The following is a 21,318-nucleotide window of genomic DNA, read 5'->3' on the forward strand; positions in this document are numbered from 1 at the left end:
GTTGCCAGGGTTGCTTGTAAGGTAAAGCTCAAAGGCTTTTATTTCAGTTAACTACTTATCAGTTCAAGTGAACTGCTTGAACACAGTCCTTCAACACCTTCCCAAGATCCTTCACATGGCTGAGAGAGGTCACTTCTTAACCAAACAGCAGAGGGTGCACCCTGTGCAAGACAGGCAAAGGCAGATCATCTTGGGCAAAGGAAAAACCTCATGTGGGGACTGTCCAGTCCTCCCTGCCTTGATTTTCCAATTTAGCTTGTTTTCCTGCTTGTAATGTGCAGCCTTTCTGGATGATGGCAAATCACAAGTAAAACAGGAGAGGAGTAAAACAGCATAATGAAATTTTATTCTGAAAATATGGCAAGAGTCTAAGGCACTTCAAACATTTCAATACACTTGACTAGAGTGAATGTGACAAGGTAATAGCATTCCATAAATACGCACCAAGATGTACACTCAATTACAGTCAAGGGGAATATACAGCTGGTACCTCTAATTTTATTCTCCAATAAACATGTATGGAGCTTATAGACTAAAACAGTTAATAAAAATATGGTAACAGGACATGTAATTCTTCATGTAGGTTTTAATTATTATGGAATATAAAATGTTGCAAATACTGTGAGTTAATTTTATAGATACTAGTATCTTTTATATAAAAAGTTATACATTATCCCCAATTTGCAACAACTTATTTAGTGAACTTCAGACCTGACAAGAGGCTCTATCCCCAATACCTACCCACTCACCCACCAGCTCAAGATCCATGGAACTGACTACATAAGCAACTGCAACTTCTGAATTGTAAAGTAATTAAAAACATGAAAATCATGCTGGAATGAAATTTATGAAAAGTTTACTGTGATGAAGTCTAAGCACAGTAAATATATTTTAGAATGACTAAAAATAAGCCACTGGGACACCCCTGCATGGATAGCTTTAGAAGTCTTAATCTGCACATAATATAAGGAAGGACAATCCACAACAAAGAAAAAGAGGATTTTTGCCAGTGTACAGAAAGATGGGTATGTGAGCAAAAGAAAAGTTCTGGCTAAGGTTCTCCACAGAACACTACTTAACTATACGCTTGCTTCAAGGTTACAGTTTTCTACCTTTAGCACTAGATCTCTGCTTTCATTTTGCTGGTGAGTTCAGGCACAAGACAATTACATTCAGTATCTGTCTCAGTAAAACAGTAACATTTAGCAGCTTAAAGATGGCATAGAAATTTTTTACAGATATTTATACACTACTACTCGAATGTAGCTCTGTGGGTGGGACCAGGAGATGTCCTTCTGCTAAGCCTGGGAGTGCCCTAAAAGAGAATAAACAACAGTTAATCAAGGAGAAATTATTCCAGCCAGCGGATGGAAAACACAACACTCAGAATTACTCTGTTCAATTCCTTACCTTTAATTGTACAGATAATTTTTTTTTTTTTAATTTTAGGAAGAAAAGTGCCAGCTATCATACAGCCTACTAACTGCAAGTGCATATTGTTTCAACAGTGAGGTGTTTAGCAGCAGTTTATCAGGAGAGTGAGTCAGGGCTAGAGGAGAGGTGGATAGCTGCCAAAACACCTATAACGGCTATGTTTCAGTTTCCAGGTCAGTAATTGCCATTAAAGTAATACAACAGCACCTCTGTACACTAGCCAGAATCAGTGAACCTTGCCAGTGAGCTATCTGTACCCCACAGTAATTAGGAGGAGAAGCAGCAACTATCCCTCAGCCAGGCTTCAACCTTCTGCAGTCAGTACGTATTTTAAAAAGTACATTCCACTTACCAGCACAGAAATTGTCTTTACGAATAAAAGTCAAAATTTCATGTGCTGTACTGCTGTACAGCTGTCAGGGAGTAAATTTCTTGTTTACATTTCACTATTACTAGCAGCAAGTTAAAACACAGCCTACAGCAGGTTGTGTACTAACCGGTGACTGGGTTTTGGAAAAGTTGACGTGGGCATAGAGGAGAACTGCGATGTCCTTATGTCCAGCTTCCAGGGCTATTGAAAGTGCTGTGCTGCCATCCTGAGAGAAGAAAGGAAGAAACACGAGAATTAGTGCTTGTATGCTTTAACAGATCTCTTAAAAGCCCCATCAGTCCACAGAGAAGTGTAGTTATTAAGTGGAGGCCTTACTGCTCAAACAGATAGGTTAATTTAGAGTCTTGCTTAATTTCTTTTGTTTTAAGCCTTGCACTGCTGTTTTATGAGGCACTGCAATTGTCAAAGCCTCATAATTTCTCTAAACAAGGAGTCTCGATTATTGCTGTGAAGAATGAGCACACTATTATCACAGTAATGTTACATGTAGTGCTGTGCAAGACCAGAAGATTGGGGTGTCTCAGAGAAACTACGTCAGTAACAAGTAGAAGAGATCATAAGGGAGGGGAAAATGCTGGTCAGATATAATGATAATTGCTGTGTTAAAATGATAATTGTTGTGGTATAGCTCCCATCAACACTAAGAGAAACTGCACTCATAATTCCAAATGGTCTTTGATGGAAGTCTAAATACAAACAAATGGACTTTCCAAGTCAAATACTGCCACCTTAGTTTCTCAGAAGATACTATTGCTTTCATAAACCACAGCTGTGAGGATAGAAACAAAAAAGCTGAACAAAAACAAATAGCTGAAAGAGTATTTTACTAATCTGCTTTCACTTACTAATAAGAGTATTATATTAATTTTCCTTTGGACTGTGTTTGGTCCAGGAAGACATGGATGTCAGACAACCTGTGATAGGAACTTGGTGCTTGGTTCACTGCCTGGCTTTTGGCTCTTGCATACAGAAGACTCTACAATAATGCCAGTATTTGAAATGTCTCACAGGGACAGAGCACACATTCCAGCCACTGCTGTAGCACTGGTATTGGAATGGTTGGCACCAGTTTTTAAATGGCCAGCTTGGGACACAATGGACAGCATCCAAATGGAAAGTCTTCTTATGAGACTAAAGGCAGCAATTTCTAATTGTCCTGAACAGACAGGGAGCTAGAAGAGCTGTCTACTACAGTGCAATATAATGCATGACAAATGCAAAGCTAACACTCTCCAGTCAACAGAAGATCTTAAAGAGAGGCACTGAATCACTGCGGCACACATTAGCAGGATGATGCTCAGCTTACTACTGATCACACAGACTGGAAAAGCATCACTGTGACACTCAAAATAGCTTGGGGAATGCTAAAAATCTCAACCCACAGCACAGAGAAATCTGTGAATAAGCAGCAAAGTGTGCTTGGGAAACTATCAAACTGGCCACAGAAGTAGTTAAGTTATCATGTCCCCATAAAGACTGTAAGTATTGATTTTGTATCTGATAGTGCTAACAGCATCCAAGCAGCAATAATCTAGACTGCTCCTGGAAGTTTTTGCTAGACTGAGGTCTTCTTACATTTTCCTCTCTGGTCAGAAGTTCCACACTGCTAGCACCACAAGGAACTGAGCTGCCTCCTGCAGCAGTTGGGTGAACGAAGAGAAATTATGTCCTTGCCTCTCTGCAACAGCTTCAACAAATAACCTCCCACTGCCGTCCCAAATCCCAAACCCAGGCTCCATTTCAGTGTTCAGTGGGTAAAGCAATAGGAAGAAAGGAAAAGTATGCAAGAAATATTGTTAACAAGAACATAAAGAAAGGAGCTAAGTCAATGTTTTCAAGCTTGAAAAATCTATAGATCAAATTGTCTGCTGACAGTGTAGGCTGCAATGGTCCCTGCAGACAAGAAATATGCAGGTGTGTCACTAGGCACTGAAGTCACAGTCTGTATCTGTTCATTGTCAGGACAGTGTAGCTTCATGACTAAGACTGAACTACAGTCTCAAAAGTCATGGTGTAGGAGCAGTGTGAACATCGTTTCAAGAGAATTGTAGGGCTGATGTTTGCCATGGGCACAGAAAAGCAAGACAATGAGGCCCTATGTCACCAGACAAGGTCCTATCTGAAAACTAGAAAACTCCTTTGAAAGGGGGAAGGAATGTGAGAGGGAAAGTTGTTGAGCTAACTATGAGCTAACAAATGTTTTTTTCTGTTGCGGCCACTAAACACCTACAGCTAACCACAGAAATTGCTACCAGGTGTGTCTGTTAGAAAAGTAAAAATACTAGCCAAATAATCACAGCACTTGCTACCAGTTAAGCAGAAGATTCATTGTGGTTGGTACTCTAGCACTCTGAGTCAGACATTCGCCCAAGCAGATTTCAGAAGCATTGAAAGGCAGCTCACATTGTCCTCCAGGGTGCTGTTACACCCAGGCTGAGCCAGCAGAAGCTTAACAATCTCCACATGTCCATGCTCACTAGCGCACATCAGAGCTGTAGAGCCCTCATCATCCTGGATATTGACATCTGCGCCACAGGCCAGTAAAGCTTTAACCATGTCTATCCGGCCATGACTCACAGCTAGCATCAGTGCAGTCTGACCAGCCTGCATGGAGAGAAGAGAAAAACCCAAATAACTACAGAGGCAATCAGTGACAAAGCACAAACACTTCTATTTTTTTGAGACACTGTGTTTCTTCTGGGGGGAAAAAAATTGTTATTTTAAATGGTACTCTCAAGACTTTGATTACCATTATTTAAATACTTTTTATGTATGATATATCCCACGTTCACATAGGTATTTATTGAATTAATGGAATTAATATTTTCACCTGTAGTTTATTCAAAGGAGCTAAATGCTGCAGAATTTGTAAATGCCACCCAAAATTCAGTAATAGTTCTTTCACACAATGATCAGCCTTCATTTTTAGAAGAGGTCCAGACCTGAGGCTCAACTGTTGTTCCACAGCTCCATTTTGTATATTGCAGTCAAAAACATACATAAAAAACCCACAAATGGTGAAAGCAAATGAGACCAACATTTAAACTGGTAAGAGCAGGGACGGGAGCATGGAAGGAACAGTAAAAAGGCACAGGAGTACAGCAGTAAGAACTGTGCCTTGTGAACTGTTTGACTGACCTGGCTGGCTTTAGCATTCACGTCCCCACAGCTGAACAGTTCCTCCACTATCCTCATGTCCTTCTCCGCTTCCACAGCTGCAAGCGCAGCAAGCATGATGGGGGTGTAACCAGCCTTGTTCTGATGATTTACATTACAGACATCTGCAGAGGGATGACATAATTTCTTCAGAAAGCAAGAACCCAAAAAGCAGTAATTGTGCTAATCAACTGAATAAACTGTCAGTACAGCAGCCTATAAAATGAAAAAGTAGCAACTGCTTTCACAATGGATGCAATTCAAGGGAAGGTGGAGAAGAAAAAAATTAACAGAGGAGCTCTTGAGCCAGACAAAGAAAAGAATTCTTTTGTACTATGTGTACAACACAAGAGAGAGCACAAAGACATTTTATATGTTATCACTTAGAGCTTTATTTGTGCATTATATTTTCCTTTTGTGAAAGCAAATGGTCTGAAATTTAGCATGATACTCAGTAACACTTCCAGGATAGTCCTTAAGCTCTTCTCCCAAGGACATCCATACTGCAGAATAAAAGTGGTCCAGCAATGTGGTCAATGGAAAAGATATTCTCTTCAGCACAAAGACTGTGTCTTCAGCACAGTTTGCCTGCAATTGGTGCTACTTTAAAAATCTGCAAGTGTACTTCAGCATGTTTCGGAGCTGCCAAAAACCCCGCCCCTTTAAATTAAAGACTGCTGCCAGTTCTACAGTGTATTTGACAACGAACAAAACTGCTCTGGGAACAAATACAGGCAAATCCTCTCACCAGTGCCAGCAACCCACAAGAGTTCTCCTTTTTGTTCAAACCTTGCCTCCAGTCTGTTCCTAAAATTCTGCAGAAATTCAGCAGTGCTTATTGGTTTACTGGGCAGCATGGTTTTGAGTGTGCTCATCATATTGGAAAGCAGGGACTCAGCTTTACATAAACATTATCTGCAGACTAGAGGTTAAATTGCACCACAGGTATCTTAACAAGCAAAAATCGCTCAGGAAATTCTTCCGATTTATGAGCAAAGGATTTTTTCAGTCAAATAAAATGGCTTTTTTTTTCATGTTAAATAGACATTGGTGATGATACCTAATAACCAGCAGACCAATACTTCTTTCAGACGTCACTTCTGTGAAGCCATTGAAGCCAGAGAACACAACACTCTGCTAAATGCATTACAACCTGAGTAATGAGTAACTTAGAAGTGGTGTGCTCCTACTCTGACTAGACTACTTCAGCAGAGTGTGTTTTCTGAGGTCACATTTAGCTCCTTTTCCATATGGCTGAGGGAAATTGTTCTCCTATTTGTCCTCTTGTTGACTCTGCCTCATGCTATTGCAGGATTCTCTCATCTCATCTTGTCCACTCTTCTCTACCAAATGCAGACACAGAGTTCTTGGTCTAAGAATCTACCTGTGATATCACCACACTGCAGAGCTGACCAGAGCGACCCCCCATTCAGACACAGTCCAGAGAAAGACTGTTGAAACCTGAAGGAATCTGCCTATTTGCAAACATTTTCCAAGTGCTGGCATGAGCAGTTCTCTCTTTCAGAGAGAACTATGTGGGACTAGTCATGATTATTACGTTTTACACATAACACCCCTGGTGCTCATGGGCATACAATAGCTGCCATAACCTACAGAAGCCCTGATTTCCAGCAAGAGATGAGCATGTTCCTGCTCCTCTGAGACACCTAGGCAAGCAGAGGGGCAGCTTCCTCCTACCACACTGTGCTGCAAAGCCAGCCTGCCCCGTTTCACCACGCTCCTGACATTCCCTGCATTCCCCTGCTGTGACTCACTCTTCCCGAACACAGACTGCCTTCAAAAGGACCAGAGATTTCAAAGTGCTCCCTTTCCTCTTGAGGAAGTCTCTGCATGTGTGACACATGTGCTAGGTTATCAAAGCTGAGATTTGTATCATTCATATCCTTGTTTATCTGATGCTACCCTTCTGGATTTTTGAATATTGCTTGGCTTACACTCCAGACATGTCATTGGCCTAGTTAAGCTTTCACAATCAACTGTGACAGGTTTTTTAACTAGTTTAGAGAAACAAACTTCACTCAGAGAGCAAAACTAGGATTAAAGAGATTAAACATTGAGCCTGGGACCAATTCCAGTGTGTGATACCTTCTGCTGGATGCCATCTGGCACACTGAATGTGGGGAGCAGATACTCCAGTCTCCCCTTTGCGACTACCCTTTCTGTAGGTGTGTTGCAAGAGGATCAAGAAAATGAGGCAACAAAAGCAACCACCTGAAGCAGAATCAGATTGCTTATGGACTAGGAAAATGGTCTCTGTGACAGAATGCCATATTGTCCCAGTTTCTCAGGAAAGTAGCATAGATGAGCCAATAGGGTGCCCAGAAAAAACTTCTGCACTGCTCTAGACAAAGCTAGACTAGCTTGCACGTTTAAGATGGTATTTATACCTCAATGCATCCTCCTCCATCAGCACCCTACAGAGTGCTGAGCAGCAGCTCTGCTGCCTCCAGAGAAAACTGCTGGAGACTGGTGCTGTTGAACTTGGGACTACAGTGCAAGAGTCAAGAATCTAACTATCTATCTCAACTCTGTATATAATTTACTTAAGTGTTTTTTTACCTTCTTCAAGAACCTCCAAAGCTAGTATTAGAAACAAAGATTCTAGACTACCTAGGTGAGCCACCATACAACTGTTAACAGTTAAAACACCTGCTGGAAGAAGACGGAACTTGGCCTCTAGTCCATCAAGAATTTCATCCATGAGAATTGCAAAACCAAGAATAATTAAAAAAAAACCTAAAGCAAACTTACTTGCATCCAGAAGAAGCTTTACAATTTCAAAGTTAGAATGTGAGACACTGTAATGCAGAGCTGTGTTTCCATTTCCATCTGCCATGTTGATGATATGTCTGAGGACAGCAGGAGAAATCTCTTCAAAAGCAGTTATGTAGTCTCCAACCATTTCAGGGAGAGCTGACTTCTGACTTGAGACACGAAACCACTCATGCTGGATGGTATTTAAACAAAACCTCTGCCAAAACCAAGACAGAAAAATTTACATATGGACAATCTATTTAAAAGATTTTCCATCCTGTAAGTCAGCAATACAGGTCAAATCTTTTTTACTCCAATGTGGGAAGAAAGTATTCAGCTCACAAACAAGATGTAGTGACTGAAGTGTCCCCCCTGACTAAAGTCTGCTTTAAACCACCATTTACTTCCTCTCACTTCACCTGACTTTCACCTCGGACAGCACAGAATTTCAGGATGAGAATACTCCCAGAATTAACAGTTATCAAATACTGGTGAACGGAAAAAAAAGACTTGCATAACTACTTCCATCAAATACTTAACTGTGTTTATAAATCACTGATAAACTCAAGACTTTCTCACTGGACTAAAAACAACAGCATGCTAAGTCAGACAGGCTCAATTCTGAGGCACAAATTATCAAATGCACAAAGTATATGAGAACTGGCTGCACAGCAGTTCTGAAGAAGAAGAACTGATCATTACAGACAATTACAAACTGAACCCAACATCACATCGTAATGTAAAAGGTAAATACTGTTTTGGGGTGAATAGACAGATTTATAGCTTGCATGGCATGTGATGAAGTCCCTTCTTTCTGCCTAGTATTGTGAAGACAACAACTGGACTATCTTGTCTGGTCTGATCACTGAATGACACAAAATATTTGGTTGAAACAATTTCAAAGATAAAGAGTAAGAATGAACAGAAGTCAAGGAAATCTGACTTACTGGACAGGCAGGAAGGACTGGAGATGCTCTGCTCAAAAGAACCGCTGGGGAAAGAAACCGTGCAACTTTTGTTGCAGAAAAGAGGAAAAAAAGGAAGAACCTGTTCTTCACCTGAAGGTTGGCTGGCTTTAGTAATAAGAGATTTTAGTTGCAGTGAGAAGATGCAGGATACAGATTCAGGATAAACTTTCCCATGGGTATGGACTGTGAGTGGGGGAGTAGGAGCCTCTTAGGCCAGGTGACTTGTCTGTTGTGACAAGGTAGGTAGAGCAGATCTCACTGTGAGCCAAGAAGGCTTCCACATTCACCACCAGCTCCAACTTTGAGACACCTTCTCTAACCCGGAAGGACACCATATCTTTCTCATAAACCCTCACCCGCAAGACGGCCAGTAAATTCAAGGGCAATTTTGCAGAGAAGACATTCAGAAAGTTTATACAGCCTCTAGTGAAAACACACCAGTATCTCTAGAGGTGGCCTGTGTCTGGTAAAAAGAAAATATTCTACACAGACCAGGGCTACCTATGTATCTGTACTACATAAACACATTAACAGAGTATTTTACATCAGTGTTACTATAATGTGATGTACGTATTCTGTGAACATAGAGAGCTGAAATGCAAAGGTGGCCGTAAACTGACACAATAGTATTTTTTATTTATTTCAGGAACTACTGAGTGCAAAATACCACTAGGAAACTATTTTTAGTCACAGTATCACACACATTATTAAATAAACAATACACTTTTAAAATTCAATTAATCCATCACATTCAAAAAGATGCAGTCCACAGCTCTTTCTGGTGTAAACAGCAGCTACAAGAGCTGAGTATGCTGGAAGAGGTTGGGACAACTCATAAAGATCCTTAGCTGTACTGACATTTAAGCTGTTTGGACAAGACTTCTTTATCAGCAGACAGGGGACAAGAGCTGATCAGTCTGCAGCTTCCATCTACAAAGCACTGCTTGTACTGGAAAACACTTTAGGCACAAGAAAGTAAAATGTAAATTCAAATTACACTTCCAAGGCAGAGATCATAATCTGGTTTTGCCATTTTTGACACTTCCAACTCCAAGAGGGCCTAACGCATTTGTTATTTGAATGCCTAAACTACTCATAAGGACAAACACAATTAAAAACTATGTGTCACAACTGCATGAAACAGCCTTTCAAAACATTCCCTGGACCACAGATGTCAGTGCTGGACACAGACAGTATTACTGTGTCATACAGACAACATTATTGTCTTTAAGAAGCTGCAGATGCTCTGCAGTAGAAGAGAATGACCCTAAGTTGTTGCCTTTTACATGCACAAGTCTAACAAATGCAAAATTCGATTAAGCAGTGTGCATTTGCTTTCAGATTGCCCTCATAGAGTAGAGCAGGCAATCCCTACCTGAGGAATTTCCAATGAGGCAAATACAATTTCATATCCTGAGACTTGAGTATTTGTTATGTTTTAACAAGAAATCCTCCTTACTCTCTGCAGCACTGATAAAAACCACCAGTGCAGTAAACAAGACAAACAGCATCCCTGCCCTCAGAAGGCACATCACCTAGTGCCTCACTCTGAGGTTTTTTCATAGGATGCAACAGAGTCTTCACCCACTGCAGCCTCCTAATGTGAGGCCTGAGAGCTACCCATACCAGTGCTAAACCAAAAAAACCACAGGAATAACAAAGAAACGCACAGGTGTGTTGAAACTGTATTTTCATGTTACTGTTTTTATGTGTGTGCCTTGGGACAACAACACTTAAGCACACAAAACACAAGTATATTCTCTGGATGAAAGTGTCCTGGTAGAAAGAGCTTTGTGACTCTTGCAGCAAAGATGAGATCCTCTTCTGCCTAGCCACTGCAGTGCTGGTCCTGTAAAACCAGAAGTTACCTCTCCCTAAGGTTTTTCTATTGCATCTCAAGAGAAAATTTTCACCTGTATTGCTTACCACATCTTTGTTGGTTAATGCCTTAGGGTCATCAACGTTGTTTCGCAGCAGGTTACAGGCAGAAAGCATCTTTTCACTTAGCTCGTACCTGAGGGATACAGCAAAATACATGGCATGTTTCAATTTTTATATTAGCCTTTCAGTATAGAAACATTTGTTTTTCTGAAAGTTCTCTGGGAATGAAAGTTTCCAGGCAAGCCATCTGCTCCTACCATGCAGAAGCCACTCTGGCAGCTCTTCTCACAGACACTCTCTCCACACTGAATGGAGATGAGTGTGGGAAGAGCAACAGGAATGGAGAGTGGGAAACACATCACTTTCCTGCTCTAAGACTTGGCAACCCTTCTAGTGGAAATTCTCACCTACTGCTGTGTGACTGCAGAGCACATTTGATATGCTGTGTGCTTTGATTACTTGATTGACAAGGAGAAATGCCAATAGTTGCGATGGAAACAGAATTAAGCAGTGGGAAACAGCTCAAGAGGTGCCTCCCTGCCAGCTCCCATTCACTGGAACTAGCCTTTCTCATCCCACCCACTCTGGAAATTTACTCTCTTTCTCCAGCCCTCTTAATTTTTACTCCCTTGTCATTACAAATTTCTAAACTCATGGTGGGCCAAAAGAAAGGTCAAGAAGGCCTGTACCAGGCTGTGGCAAACCATCTTTGCCTAAAACCTGCCCAGCGGATTATGGCAATTTTTCTGGAAAATTCTCCCAAAAAGCAGAGAAGCTAACACACTCATGTGTGTAAGATGGGCATTTTAGCCCTCATGGATTAGAAGCCAGCTGCTAGTGCTAACAGAGCAGTGAAATTCTCCACCATTGCCATACACGGCCACATGGACCATGGCCACATGCCCTGACTCTTCCCCTGAGAGGGCATCATCAGAGCACTCAGCTTGCAAGGAATGTGCTCCTTAAGTATGATGGCTATCTAAGCTGTTCTGCTGCTCTTCTTCCCAATCACCCCTTGCTACTGTAAATAAAAACTAGAGAGGTCTTTTGAGAGACTGCCCATCTTTTTATGCCACCTGTAAAATAACAGGCTATCCCACAGTACTGTATAAAGTATGCTCAGGGCTCTTCAAAAAACACACAGCTCCAGGGCCCCCAAGCTCTTAATTATTAATTTCTGCATCTCATTTATTTAACAGCTGACAATTACAGATAACTTGATGCTAAGCTACATCTCTAGTGAAACATGACATTAATTTTGTTTTAGCTCTTCTACTGTTGTTATTCTACCTACCTAATTTTCCAAATTAGCACGCTGGCAAACCCATTATCTGTAAGAGATCCGTTCACTGTCTTGGCTCATACTTGCTTTTGCTGTTTGCTAACCAACAATCAGTAAACACTCACCACTTTATTCTTTCCATATGCCTAAAAAGCACAACCTTGTCTGTCAAATTCTACCTTACACAGCAATTTGAAAAGTACCTTAAGACATGACGTGTTGAACAAGTGTGTGATGGCAGCCTTGAAAGTTTATTACAGTATACAATCCTGTATCATATGAAGCACATGATCCCAGTGTCCTCAGTGCTGTACCCCATCATCTCTCTGTGCCATGCCCAAGATGCTGTGGAAGGTGCAAATGCAAGATGCACTCCCAGCAGCCAGCTGACCTGGTGTGCATGGCTCAAGATTAATTTGTTTGCTTACATGCCAGGACATTAACAAGGCATTGCCTGCTCTCAGGCAAGTGCCAGCTGTGAGCTGGGAGAGCCTCTGCTAGGGGAGGCACCAGGGTCTTGCTGCTAATGAATCATTTAAAATCAATGGGGTCAGCTGCTGGAAAGGATACTCTCTGACACCTTCTTCCTGCTCACACACAGCCATTTTACAATGAAACTGCCTCTGGCTACCCGTTTGAGGAGGAGGGAAGTGGGCAGCAGTCAGCCAGTGCTGGGGCTGATGCTTTCTCCACAAGCATAGCCCACACAGCTTGCCCCATGACAGGGGGCAGAGGTGACATGCCTCAGAGGCACACTCTGGAGAGGGTGGGCACCTACCTCTCTCTGATTTCCACCTCCTCGGCCTCACACTCTGGGAGGGGACTGTCCTTCTCTGCCCCCACGGTGCAGACCTCTGCAGCATGGGGGGCGGGCTGCTTCTCTTCTGGGCGCTGGTCACAGGAGTACTCGTGGCTCTCGCACTCCTCCTCCGAATCTGAGGAGGAGCTCTCCTCGGAGCTGGAGTCATCGCTGGATGTGGTCTCATACCTATGGGGAGAATGGGCAGGGGCAGAGCTGCTTGCTCCGTGCCATTCAGCAGCAGTCAGTACCTGCTTGCACTGGCACAAGTGGAAAAATGTCCGGCAAAAGCTTTGTCCTCCTCTTTTTTCCTCGGAGGCCTCTTCTACTCACTGAACTCAGTGTTACTGGCAAACGACACTGCCAGTATTATGTACACAGAGTGTAATGAAAGAAGAACAATCTCTTTTAAATATAAGTCTTAACATTTCATCAGACCTTGCTTTATCCCCAAAATGAAATTACTTTGTCCAGAGTAAATTGTACTGCCTGACTAGGCAGATATAAGCAGGGAAGCCAACAAACCTATGATAACTTTCTCTCACTGTATGTAATGATACTTTTAGCTAATGTGTAGGAAATTAGGTAAGTGAGATATTTAGGCTATACCACACAAAACATCTGTACTGAAGAAAAACTAATCTGAGGAAAGGGCTAGAAAAGCTATATAAAAACAATTGGATGAAACCATTTTAAAACATTTAAAATGTCTTCAAAGCATTCTGGGAGGGCAAGTAATAGACAATTTTCCATACTGTCTTCTGTATTTGTATAGGAATACAAAGCCAGAAAAAATTAATTCTACAGCAATGGCATCTCTTGCTGTGTTGTTTAATAGTATAATGCTGTGCGTGTCAGCTACCAAAGACATACATAAATTTTGGTTACTACAGCATTGCCTGAGAAACGTCCTCATGGCTGTCTGAAATTGTTTCACTTTCCTGTGGTAAATCTGGCAGCAATCTAATGTACAGGTATTTGAGACTGATGCCATATATGACTTGCAAGCACAAGAGGAGCTCAGCTGTTCAATTCTTCCTTCTGATCCTTACACTCAGTGGTTGCACCTCAGCCTGAAGGACAGCCCAAACCCACGCATGTGTTCCTGGGTTCCTTCTCTTCTTCCTCGCTGTGAAAAGTGCTACAGTAACAGATGTTTTGGAGACAGTTCTCTTACCCGCCATTAATGCCAACAAACTGCAGGTTCTTCTTGGTGTTGCTCAAATCCTTCTTCCCATCTCTTTTCTTCATGATAGATTTAAGTGTGTTCTCATTATTAGTACATACTGTTGGAAAGGGAGATAAAGCATACATATCAGTATAAATCTGTAGCCAGCTTTGAATGCAGCAGCATTATAGCTGATTTTGCAAAATAGCTTTATATTTTTCAACAGCTCTCTCTGTAATTTACCATCTGAAGCTGGGTTTTCTAATATAGATACAGTCATGGTTTGACATGCACATTGGAAATACAGAAGAACAGCTTCAAAATCAGCTCTGGAAACTAGTTAAGCCTAACTTTTCCACCTCACAACATGCTGCCAATCTTCATGATGCTTTAGAAAACTTAAAGAAAAGACAAGAGCTTTTTGTTTTTCTTTGTTAATGGCAAAAAACTTTTAACACTGAAATCTGTTATTCTGTTAACAAAATCTTAATTCTTAGTGTCAGAGAGCAGCAGCTCCTTGCCAGAATGAACACAATTAATACAGACGGCATGTTTAATGATACATACAGCATATTTAACAAACTATTCGACAGGTAGGTTCAATCAAAGATGGTCTTTTAGATTTAGTATTCATTGAAAAAACTTTTAAACCAGTCTCTATATAAAGGACAGGAAAAAGATGCATAAAAATTTATTTTTAACCCTTTATCTTTCAGTAGATTTTTCTTAGGAAGACACTAAATGGCATTTCACTGATGCGCTACAATCTGCCATTTAAAACCTAACCGCTACCTGCAGACACACGATGTCACACTGTGAATTTCCCCTCAGCTGCATCTTTTCCTGCTTTTTGTACTTTTGAGAATATTGAAAACCTTCTTTAACTGTATTTCATATTCAGACTCCACCAGCATGATGAAAGGTGAATGTGAGACAGCTATTACCATAGAGACCTGAGGCAAGCTGATCATCCGTCAGATTAATTGGAGTGAGAGCTTTATCCTGAGAAGAAAAAGACTTCCTTCCCCGAGCAGCTTCCACCAGGGGAGTCTTCCTCTCCTCCTGAGTGGGCACAGTGTCCTGCTCCAATTTCAGCGTTCGCAAATTTGAAGTTAAGTGTGTGTTTGCAAGTTGGCCATGAGGGATGTACTCCAAAGTAGCACCTGCCAAAGAAGACAGTAGGCATCACGGATGAGTCAAACAATAATATTTCCATCAATATTGTGATCCACAGGAAAAAAAGCTCCACAAACTAGAAAAAAAAAAACCTTGTCCTATAAAATACTCTTTTCTGAGGACCTAAAAAGACTGTGATCATTTTCAGAAAACGCAAAAAAATGGCTGTGAGTTTTTCTTTTGATAAAGATATACAATACAAGGACAAGCTATAAAGACAATGGCTTTAAAATGCATGAAAGGAACGTCCTTCTTTTTCCTTCTCTTTCAGTATGAGCAGTGACCTCAGCTCCTGGCACTGTGGTCAGGGTGGGCTCACTGAGCTGCTCCTTGATAACATGCCTGAGGAGCACAGCATGTTCACAGGCTCTGAAGGTTCTTTCTGCAAGAACAGTAACCTTTTCATTGTACTTGTTTCTTAAGAAATGTCATTTTCCATGAAAGCATAAATTTTTCAGGAATTTTTCCTTTTTCTTCCAGTACTTAAACTAATTCTGGAAGCTCTGTGCTTTGCCCAGTTACTGAGACAACTGCAATGAACTCCCACACACTACATTTCCTTTTTTTTTTTTTTTTTTTTTTGGTCAGGATTGTAGTGAGCTAGTAATTGTATTTAAACCAAATTTTTCCCCTCGCTGATTTTTTGGTGTTCACTTGCTTTTTCCCACTGTGTATTCAAAAGGCAGTGCTAATTACGCACAGACTTTTACAGATTCCCCTGGAGTTACTCCAGCTGTGCTATTACAACTTCTCTACAAATCTACAGAAATGCTTTTGTTTGTGAAACACACGGAGTGGTTTTTTACACACATATGGCTCCCTAGTGATCTTGTCAGCATTTAAGGAAAAAAAACCCTGAAGTTTAACTTGCTTTAAACACTACTACTTTTTTTCCCCCATTCTTTTCTTGCTTTCAATGACATGTGCCTGTATATTATTTTTTGCCTTTGTATTTATCAAGAACTAAGGCACAGCCTTCTCATTCAAATATAAGTGGCACTGCACAGGGTGCTAACACCCTGTAGTAAGGCAAATTCCAAACATTAATTTTTAGACACACAGCTACATCTCTGTCTAGCAAGCTGTTCTTGTTAGACTGCCTTTCCCCTTTGTTTCTTCACCTCAGTGAAGTTTTCCTACAACAGGACATAACAAAGCTGATTTTTCCAAACACGGTCACTTCCCAGCAGCTTCCTCCTTTTTGCTCCCATTCCCACCCAAGTCTCTGAGCTTCCAACCAAGTCTCACCCTGCGTGCATTTCCCAAAGCACCCTTCTCCAGCAGTGAGGCCTATTGCCAAGTTCCATCACAGATTACAGCTCTTCCAACATACAGGGAAAGCTGTCTGCAGGAAAAGGCACACAGCAGGGCATTGATCATCATGTCACAAGCAGCACAGCAAAAATGCTTTTTCTGAAGAGTGAAAAGTGTGTGTGTGTGTGTGTGTGTGTGTGTGTGTGTGTGTGTGTGTGTAAGAAGGCAGCAGCTTCCCAGGCCCCCTGGGTAGAAGTAACCCTTCTAGAGACATGGCTGAGCACCTGGACACCCATGAAAAGCAAGAGGGAAGTCCTGCCCTTGCTCCCACACCACTACCAACTTTGCAGCACCAACTGACTTTGGTCAGGTCTCTTCCCAACAGCATCATCCCTCATCCAACAGCTGTGGAGAAGAGGGCTGCCAAGGTGATAGAACATCAAGCCAACAATGATTTTTAAACTCCCATAGCTGAAAAACAAGGGAACTGTCTCTTTGTTTGCTTGAAGCTGTGACAGGTACAATTAAAGAGTACCAAGCAGAGTAACCACTTCTAGCTGCAGCTGGTGGTGGCTGCCTGGGCTGGTTTTACCAGATCACCCCTTCTGCTCCAGACTGGCCTCTGCGGACATGAAAAGGAGTAAAGGAAACCTGTTCTGAAGCATCCAGAGACATGCAAAGTCCCCAAGATGCCCAGGTTTGCTTTCAGCAGAACTGTCTGCATACTCTGCCAGACAGCAGGGTTCTCCTACAGAAGCAGCTGTGATAACCATGGTGTGTCTGAAGGCACAGCTGGGCTTATGCATGCCAGAGCTGAAGGCAGGACTCTGGCAAGGCAAAGTGAGGCTCCAGCCTGAGGTGAACCAGCAGCAGCACCTGGTGGATCCCTGTCATGCCCCCAAAGCCTGAGCCTAAATTTCCTCAGGTGTCTCCCTCCTGCCCTGGGACAGGCAGAGGAGTGAGCTGCAGGGTAGGACAGACAGAAATGAGGACAGTAGAAGACTTCTCTCCCCTGACTCACAGCCTCTCCTGAACCTGCCACCAATGCAACATGATTTCAATAGGTTCCCTCTTCTGGTACATGCATCACTGGCTGAGAAGCACCACACTGAACTCAGGATCTAGGGCATTATGTCCATGCCTTCCAATGAAGAAGAAAAGGGTACTGCTCAGCTGGCTCCTGGCACCTGACAAAAGAGGGTGACATCAAGACTTGAGGGCAAGGAGACAATAAATGTACATTAGGTGAACCAGTCAGTGCATTCATTCTCCCTGCAAAGCTCTTAGATGTCTACACTTATTGCATGCACAGTACCCAATGATGAGGGAAAGAGAGCTTTGGGTCCAACTCAGTATTAATGCTGCAAGCCATTAATTATCATTTAATATCAGCTCCCAGGCCTTCCCCTTTTCAAGACAGCAAACATAAAGACACTTGGATAGCACTGAGTCAAATCACTGAGAAAAACAGACAAAGGAAAGAGCTGTACCACCCAACATAATGGTCCATGATTTAATAGATTAATCTACTGCTGTGCAAACCAAAAAGCCAAATGAACTGAGTTCCTTCTTCCTCCAACACAGAACTGCAGGGCCACTCTTACAGCTGGAGGTAGTGCACACCTCTCCAGTGTGGAAATGAAACCCTGGCTGAGGATCACCACTGGTCTACACAGATCCTAAAATAGACTGTTCCTCTCACTTCAGAGAGATCTCAAGTATGCTTGAGCAGAATCCTTCTCCAGGTTGCGGCGCACAGGACTGACAGCAAATCTGCCAACAGGTCAATACTTAGTCAGGCACTGCCTCCAGACAGAGACCCTCAGGACCCTCAGAGACCCTCCAGACAGAGACTTGCCTTGATGATATTCCTTAGCTTACTGTTCCAGGCAAATACTGCAAACTAGACGTAAGTTTCTCAGTATTGATATAGAATAGCAAACTACAGAAGGGACCCATCAAAAACTTCTTATGTATTTTTCAATATAGTAGACAATTTTGGAAAAGTTCAGGAGTAATTTAGAGGCAAAAGTATGACACACCAAACAAAAAAACTTGCTAAATACACAGAAAGCAACTTCATCTGTACATAAACACTTAGCAGAAAGCTGCTCTCATCAGTATCATAGGGAAACAAGTGACTGGACCATCTTCAGTGGTCCAATCCATTAGCTCCAGTGGTTTGATGGAATGAGAACACATATTTTTAATTTTTTAGAAGGAATCTCCTCTCATAAATCACTTGTGCTTCTTTTGAAAATCTCACCAATTTAAAGCAGGGTGACAGCAAAGCTGCTACAGAGAAGCAACAGATTACCCATGCCATTTCTGGCACCTATAATATAATGTTATTAAGATGCAATTTTCCTTCCTAATTGCAGACTTTCCCTCACATTTATGACAGCACGAGTAGTAATGCTGTTAGCTGGTTCAGGGAACTCAGCAGATTCTTTTGAATTTGTGATGAACTCATGGGAACAAAAGTCTGGCCTTCACCTGCTTTTGAAAATTTCTATTTAGTTTGATGGAAGCAAACCTAAGTATTATCATAAAAACAATTTAGCTTGACAACACTTTTATCCCACTGGAAATCAAGAGAAGTGCAAACAAGGCTGGGGGATTAAATACCATCAGGATGAGAACCCAGCTCTCTGGATGGAACATCATAGGCTTGTAGGTTAAAAAAGTGCACAAGCTTTTTTATGTGGTAGCTGCACAAAGATTTTATTTTTAACCTTTTGGTCAGTGCAAGCATTTACTTGCACAATACATTTATAATGGTCAGTGATACAAGCTACACATTCCCCACTAAAGACAGTGCACAAATACTGTCTGAAGCATATATAGCAAGGAAATACTTCTCTTTCACACTGCATGATTTCTTTACAGTAACAATAAGCTCATTACAAAATTATTTTAACTGAAGTACTCTCTTCCAGTATTTTTAAATTGTCATGCCTAAAAAGTGTTTTTTTTAAAATATAAATTATTTTAATCGACTTTCAGTTTGGTCTACGTATCAGAACTATTAAAGAATAAAACCCATTCTACTAAGGTACATAAAAAGGCAGTAATGAGAAACATGTTATGTTTAAACATTTGCAACGATTGATAGTAACCCATCCAACTGATGAATGCAGTACCTTCACAAGACTAGAGAGCAGTTTCATTATAAAAGGTACTTTTGAGCCATTCCAGGTTAAAAGTCAGTGAACTCAAAGTTTCAAAACAAAAAATTGCCACACACAAGCTTTTTATACAATAAACTGACAGAAGGCAGATTCTCTTGGGGCCTGAGCATTGGCAGATGTTGAACTATCATTCAGCTCCAGGGAAAACACTCCTTCTAACAGGATGAAGGCTCTAGTAAGAGAACTGCAAGAACACTCTAATTTTCACTCTCACTTTAACTATTTTCTCTGTGCTGAGAAGTTGTTTTCTATCCCCAAATTAGGTTGTGAATCCAGCTTGTTGAAACTGGAAGTTAAAACCAATTCTCTTCATTAAACATGACTGACCACAAAAAATCACACATCTTTGAAGCAGATAATCATCTTATTTATGAAACACTCTCTTTTCCAAGACAATTGTGTGTGAAGCTTGGTGAGAGCCATCCTTCATCTCTCTGAGGAGTGGTGGTTCAAAGCATCTCATGATGCTGGGCACAGTAGGAAGGTCAGCTTGCAGTACTTCTTTGTTTCTCATTTATGTGGATTTGATTTTATCAGCTGACATTTTATTGTTGCTGAAATATGACAACACTTCCTTGGAAAAATGGGAATCTCTTGCTATTAAATATTCATAGCTGTGCCTGTTACCATGGGAGTGGAACTCCAAACAGAGCTCAGTTGCCTGAACATTACATCTCTGTGCCACACCACAGGGAGAGAACTGGGGCTCTGTCTAACTGACAGCTTAGCAGTCTGCAGATTGCCACTCTATAAGCAGCAATAAATTTGAAGGGAAAAATAATCTATACTATGGTAAATTATGCTCTCTGCTAACTGAAGCAGAAGCCAGGAGATAGAACAGCTTTAGGATTCAAACACTACAAGTAGTGCTACCATTGAGACAAACCAGCAAACACTACAATGCTAATAATGACAACAGTAATAAGCTTGTGTTAACATATAACCAGAGAAGGTACATCTAACCTCTCAAAAGAGGTTTACGGAGGCTGGCACCATTTTTGAACAGCATTCCCATTTGAGCTTCCCATGTTGTCACAACCAGCAGAAGGCACCTGCCACAGTAAACATGCATAGGAGGCACTGTATTCTCTGAGACACCAGCCAGACACATGTAAATAAACAGAACTCATGTAGCACTTAGGTGGGACCATCTGTGTGGCTGTTCTGCGTCATGCACAACCTTCCAGGAATGTGGAAAATGCTCCACATCTTCCCAGCAGACTGATGGATGTATCCTGTTTGCTACACAAGTGAGAACATCTGTACAGAAACTCAACCTGATGATTAAGGCATGGCATCTGGGGCAGCTGGAGCTGAGGACTTCCTTCACCTGCCCAGACACAGGCACAACCACTCTGATTTGTAGCAACCCAGAGCTTCACAGGATCACCACTATACCTGTGAAACATCAGCACAAGCTTCTGAGCCTCAAGCAAGCCCTAAGTCTTCAGCTGCAATAGCATGGTCTGTGCTGCCAGGAGAGCAGCTACTAACCTGTCAAATTACACATTCTTCAAGAGAAAGGTGTCTCAAACACAAAAGCTGCAAAGAAAAACAGTTTTCTCCAACTGCCTGCATTACAACTGACAGCACAGAAAAAGACAACCATGTTCACACTGCCTCATTAGTCCAATTTTGGGGAACCAGGGCCTTCTCACATCACCATCATTCTTTTGGTCTTTCCATTGTCCCTCAGCCTGCTTCCCCAGCTCTGGTTAAAACTTAAAAGCTGAAAACCTTGGAAGATTTTCCACCAGATGGCACATCAAGATTTCCAAACCCTGTAGACATTCTGACACCACATGCTTCCTATTTTCCTTCACTCCTGAAGTTTTAACTCAAG

General features: G+C 41.6%; 1 protein-coding gene across 6 annotated transcripts in view; it reads right to left on the reverse strand.

Annotated features, from left to right (window-relative positions):
• Window positions 1-484: 484 nt before the first annotated feature.
• KANK1 (KN motif and ankyrin repeat domains 1) overlaps window positions 485-21,318 on the reverse strand; it is a 127,954-nt gene continuing 107,120 nt past the window's right edge. For all 6 annotated transcript variants that reach the window (XM_030968369.1, XM_030968371.1, XM_030968372.1 and 3 more), the window contains 9 exons: window positions 14,799-15,017; window positions 13,864-13,972; window positions 12,666-12,875; window positions 10,651-10,738; window positions 7,754-7,973; window positions 4,964-5,106; window positions 4,229-4,429; window positions 1,932-2,030; window positions 485-1,315 (listed from right to left, as the gene is read on the reverse strand). In XM_030968369.1, coding sequence (XP_030824229.1) covers window positions 1,253-1,315; window positions 1,932-2,030; window positions 4,229-4,429; window positions 4,964-5,106; window positions 7,754-7,973; window positions 10,651-10,738; window positions 12,666-12,875; window positions 13,864-13,972; window positions 14,799-15,017 — 1,352 coding nt within the window. In that variant the 3' untranslated portion in view covers window positions 485-1,252. The remainder of the gene's footprint in view (window positions 1,316-1,931; window positions 2,031-4,228; window positions 4,430-4,963; window positions 5,107-7,753; window positions 7,974-10,650; window positions 10,739-12,665; window positions 12,876-13,863; window positions 13,973-14,798; window positions 15,018-21,318) is intronic.

Source organism: Camarhynchus parvulus, chromosome Z (assembly GCF_901933205.1).
Source record: "Camarhynchus parvulus chromosome Z, STF_HiC, whole genome shotgun sequence".
NCBI lineage: Eukaryota > Metazoa > Chordata > Aves > Passeriformes > Thraupidae > Camarhynchus > Camarhynchus parvulus.